Source organism: Trematomus bernacchii, unplaced genomic scaffold, assembly GCF_902827165.1.
Source record: "Trematomus bernacchii unplaced genomic scaffold, fTreBer1.1, whole genome shotgun sequence".
Classification (NCBI taxonomy): Eukaryota; Metazoa; Chordata; class Actinopteri; order Perciformes; family Nototheniidae; genus Trematomus; species Trematomus bernacchii.
This window is the reverse complement of record NW_022987698.1, coordinates 5,587,028-5,592,020: the sequence shown is the minus strand read 5'-3', so window position 1 is coordinate 5,592,020 and position 4,993 is coordinate 5,587,028. Positions and strand designations below refer to the sequence as shown.

Here is a 4,993-nt window from a genome sequence, read left to right as displayed (position 1 = left end):
ATTAAACTGAGTTTACCATTGTAAGCAATGTTGATTTTTTTTTAATTATTTTCTGTTTTTCAAATGTAATGAGATATGACAATAACAATAAATCACAAATGTATTTGGTTGTACAAGTAGTTTAGTAATGTGATAATCGAATACTACTTATTTCAAGTCACTTTTGACATACAGTACGAAATATTCTATATGTTTTTGCCGAACAACAGTTGTAATATAAATTACATTTGATTATCATGAAACTGTCAGAGCACCAAAGTGCAAAACATTAGATCTTACCAACAATATCATTTGTAAATATATTGATTGTTTATTAACCCAGCCGTGATCATTTTCACACAAAAGTACAGCAAGTATCAAAGCTTGTGGAATTTTTGAAATCGTTCCCTTTACCTAATCTTGTTCGAAATGTGGGAAAGGGTGAAGTAGGGGACCCTTGGAGCCCCTTGGAGCCCCTTGGAGCCCCTTGGAGCCCCTACTTCTGACGCCCTTCTGACCCAACATACCTTTATTCTTGTTTATCATTTACACAAAGTATTAGGAGATTACTAATATGTATGCGAACTGACACAATTGGTAACACCTAAAATATGTTATCGTGCAGTTACATTTTGTGCGATTAATGTAAAAAGCTATTCTTGAGCTATGCCAGAACTTACAAAAAAGACATAATGAGGATTGAAAACAAAGGTTTCTTTCAGAGAGAGATGTCTGTTCGAAAGGAAGTGGTCAACTATTGCGACAACCTGAGTTTGCTTTCACCTAGAACACTCAAAAATGGGCTGTGATTCTGTCGGAGTTTAACTTTCCGTAAGCACACTACAAAAAAGCTAACCTATATTCTGACTCTTGTTGGTTGACAAAATGCTAATGAACCACACAAACCAAAAAGAGGTTGACCTCTTCTCCTGCTAAAGTGTTTCAGTCGTGGGCTAAAGAAAGAAAGCAGCTTCTTCAGCACAAGACATCACCTCTGAAGAACCCTCCAAAGTTACCCTGATATTGTTCAAACAACACCTTGAACAACACCTGCTCCCACCATCGCAAACCTGTTGGTTTACTCAGATTTAGGGGATGAGAAGCAAAATAAAATGTGTGACACATGTTTAAGCATGTTCCTGTTTGTTTTGTGTTCTGTTTTTACCCCTTCCTGTTTCTCAACATCGCTGTCATCCAAAACTCCTGGATGTTGAAGTTATGTTTCTTGTATTATTCTTAAACAAAAGACAAGTTGCAAGAATTGGAGTCTACATTACTGATGTGCACAATCACAATTCATTTTGGAAACCCCTAACCATACTGTGGCTCTTAAGATGTCTTAACTTCTATATTAACAGTTCAGGAAACCGTATTGGGTGCATTACTTCCACTTGGTGGGGAGAATCGCAGGTTAATTATAGGATATGGGTGTAAAGGTTTATTAATACAATTTCAACTACGCCAAACAATGTGTTTATCACATCAAGCCATCACAAAAACACACTGTCATCTCAATACAACTGAGTAGCAGCATTATACCAAAACCTGAGTTCTGTTTTTGTGGCTTAAAAGGAAAAAGTCACTGACATTAAAGTACTTGTTTGGTATTTGCCGTATGACTAGATTTTCACACTTGGTTCGGTATAGATTGGTCCACCACTGTTTGACATAAACGTCTATGTGAATCAGAAAAATTGTCAAATTGTGTATTAAAGCCTTTATTCTCATATGTCCATCACTAATTTATCATTGAAATTGCAGACAATAAGTACTTTCCATATATATATATATATATATATATATATATATATATATATATATGAATATACAGTCCCTAGGTTTAAGTGACTTAGATGCAGTATGATACCCTTTTTCTCCACATTTGGTTATTCCATTCTGATGAAAATGATGTTTAGCAAACTTACTCTTCCCCAATTTACCTATGAACTGGAAAAACCTTACCTCATACCGTGCAATAGAGGGTAGATTGTTATTAGGCCACACAGAGGATGCACATAAAATGTAACACCAGCAGGAAGCCTGACATTCAGAGCTCCAGATTACAGCAGAGAATGACACACACACACACACAATTAGAAGACTGGCCACATCTTCTGCTTTAAGGTAAGACCTGTATAATGATATGTTATAATAAGAGGCTTTACACTATACATTTTTAATAAATCTATACATTTATTTAAAATATCTTAAAATATTTGTTATTGTTTGTTTTATCAATGTTGCTAATTCTTGCTTTTTTGTATGGCATGTTTTATTATTTGAGTTATGTGCAGAATTTACTGCAGTGATTTGAACATAGGCTAAGAGGATAATGATATATATCAAATAATGACAGGGCTTTTAAATACAGGACCATTGTATTATTGTATTGTTTATTATTTATACATTCCTTAAGGGCTATTTTATACTTTGACTTAATACCAGAGAAACACTTCACTGCATTTATTTGACAGTTTTAATAACTTGTAACTTTGCAGATTCAGCTTATTGATACACATTATAAATCACCTTATACATGATGTCATATTATATGAAGTTACTGAGCAATATATCAAATAATTACAATAAACTTGAATGTAAGCTTCACCTTTACCAGCTGCATCATTAAAGTAATTAAACATTAGTGCATCAATGATTCCAATCCAATAATATATCATATTATGATTCTATAATAAATGCAGGACTTTTATAACATTTAAATGCAGTAATTCTTCATTGTGGTAATGCTATTTTCACTTAACTAAAATAACTGAGAAGTTTGTTAAAAGGAAGTGGTGAACACAGTAACGGCCTGTGAGTTCCTTTTTGTTTTTTCAAAGAGGGGTGGGGACAACTTGGTTTCTGTTCGAGTGTAACTTTCTGTAGGCACACTACAAAAAAGCATTACCTGTATTCTGAATCTTGTTGGTTGACAGAATGCTGATGAACTACACAAACCAAACAGAGGAGGACCTCTTCTCCTGCTACAGTCCTTCAGTCGTGGGCTACCGGTACTTTGCCGTGCTGTGGGGATGTGCGGTGACCATCGTTGGTACGGTGGGGAACCTGATGACCATTCTGGCCTTTGCTCTAGACCCACGTCTGAGGACTCGCTTCAACGTGCTCATCCTCAACCTGGCTGTAGCTGATCTCCTATACTGCACCATACTGCAGCCCATATCAGTCGACTCCTATCTACACCTCAGATGGCGCAGTGGTGAGCTCTGGTGCAGCATCTTCGGCCTGCTCCTCTTCCTCTCCAACTCTGTCTCCATTATCACCCTCTGCCTAGTTGCTGTGAGCCGATATCTTCTGGTGGCAAAAAGGGCTTTGTTTGAGCGTGTCTTCTCTAGCCGTGGTCTTATTTTACTACTGATCTCAACGTGGGCACTGGGTTTGGCCAGCTTTGGCCCACTCTGGCCTGTTTACGTATTTGTGCCACAGGTGTGCACATGCAGTTTCCATCGCACCAGGGGTCGTCCCTACAGTACCATCTTGCTCTTTTTTTACTTTTTCATTGGGCTGGGCTTTGTTGGTGTTTTCTACCTCCTTATTTACAGACGTGTCATGATTGCGTCTCAAGCGTTGCTTCGCTACAGATTCAGCCGCAGATCCTCCAGGAAGAAACCAGCTTCTTCGACACAAGAGACCGATGACAGTGGTGTAGAAAGTGGCATGGCAAAGACATGTAGCTGTGAGATGAGCAGCCAGGCGGATCTAACTCAAAATACAGATGAGATCACCTGTGAAAAACCTTCCAAATCTACCCAAGTGACGGCTCTAGATCCATCAGTAACTAAGCAACCCCTTGATACTGTCAAAACATCACCTTCAACCAGACCTGCTCCCGCCAATGCAGCACCCTCCTCCAACTCAGCAACTTCAGGAGATGCTGATGAATTTAAGCGGGTGACACGCATGTGCTTTACTGTTTTTTTGTGTTTCGTCTTCTGCTTTGTCCCCTTCCTGTTGCTCAACATAGCTGACAAACAGAACCGCGCCCCTCAAGTACTGCACATGTTCTGTGCAAACCTCACCTGGCTCAATAGCTGTATTAACCCCGTGCTTTATGCCGTCATGAACAGACAGTTTCGACAGGCCTACCACGTGCTGCTCACCAGGGCTGCCTCACCTTTTTCCTGCCTTTGGCCCTGGAGGTCAACGCTGAGATTCTAAACTCTGTGAGCTCAAATTTGCCAGATGTTTCTCCTCCTGATACAAATAGCTGTCATTAAGGAACAATCAAGTTTTAAATGTTTTTCCTATAATGCATTTACGTGCATTGCCAACATTCCAGGCTACATTTACTTCACAATATCCATATAAAATGTGTGTTTATGTCTTGTATGGAATAAATTACATTTTGTAATACACAATCCATGGTTGGATACAGAATGTTGAGTTAGCCAATATTTCACCACCACTAGTTTTATCGGTGACTACATATGAGAAACCACCAAATTACAACATCAGCACAGGATATTCCTGTCCAACAAACATGCCTAAGTAATAACCTACTGTATGACTGTGTTTCATCCACGTATTGCCTTTGACACGCTGATTATACATGACTCATGATAACGTTTTCTGGTGAATTAGCCTTAGGTTTGACATGTGGGTGGAGTGTGCTTGTTTAAGCATGTTTAAATAGTGTCAAAGCATTTATAACTGACAAAGCCAAATTACAATCATCAATCGTATACTACCTGGCACATGTCATGATCTGGGGTAGAGGCTGAGTCATATTTGTGTAAAAAACACTAAAAAAGTGTCTACTTTTACTAAAAGTCCTGCATTCAAAATGTGACTCAAGTAAAAGTAGAAAAGTATTATCATCAAAATATAGTTAAAGTACCAAAAGTAAAAGTAATCATTTTGCAGATTGGTCAATTTCAGAATAATATAATATATGATGTGTTTTATAATGATTAATAATTAAAGTGTTATCAAAGCTGGTAAAGGTGCAGCTAGTTGTAATGACTTTGTATACTGCAGGGTAGTATATTAAGACTTC

The 4,993-nt window shown here is 38.0% G+C and overlaps 1 protein-coding gene across 1 annotated transcript; it reads left to right on the top strand.

Moving 5' to 3' along the window:
* Positions 1 to 2,025: 2,025 nt before the first annotated feature.
* Positions 2,026 to 4,355, top strand: gpr84 (G protein-coupled receptor 84). Its single transcript, XM_034138744.1, has 2 exons — positions 2,026 to 2,103; positions 2,916 to 4,355. Exon 2 carries the CDS (start codon positions 2,917 to 2,919, stop codon positions 4,153 to 4,155), a length of 1,239 nt encoding a protein of 412 aa, XP_033994635.1. The 5' UTR covers positions 2,026 to 2,103; position 2,916; the 3' UTR covers positions 4,156 to 4,355.
* Positions 4,356 to 4,993: the final 638 nt, after the last annotated feature.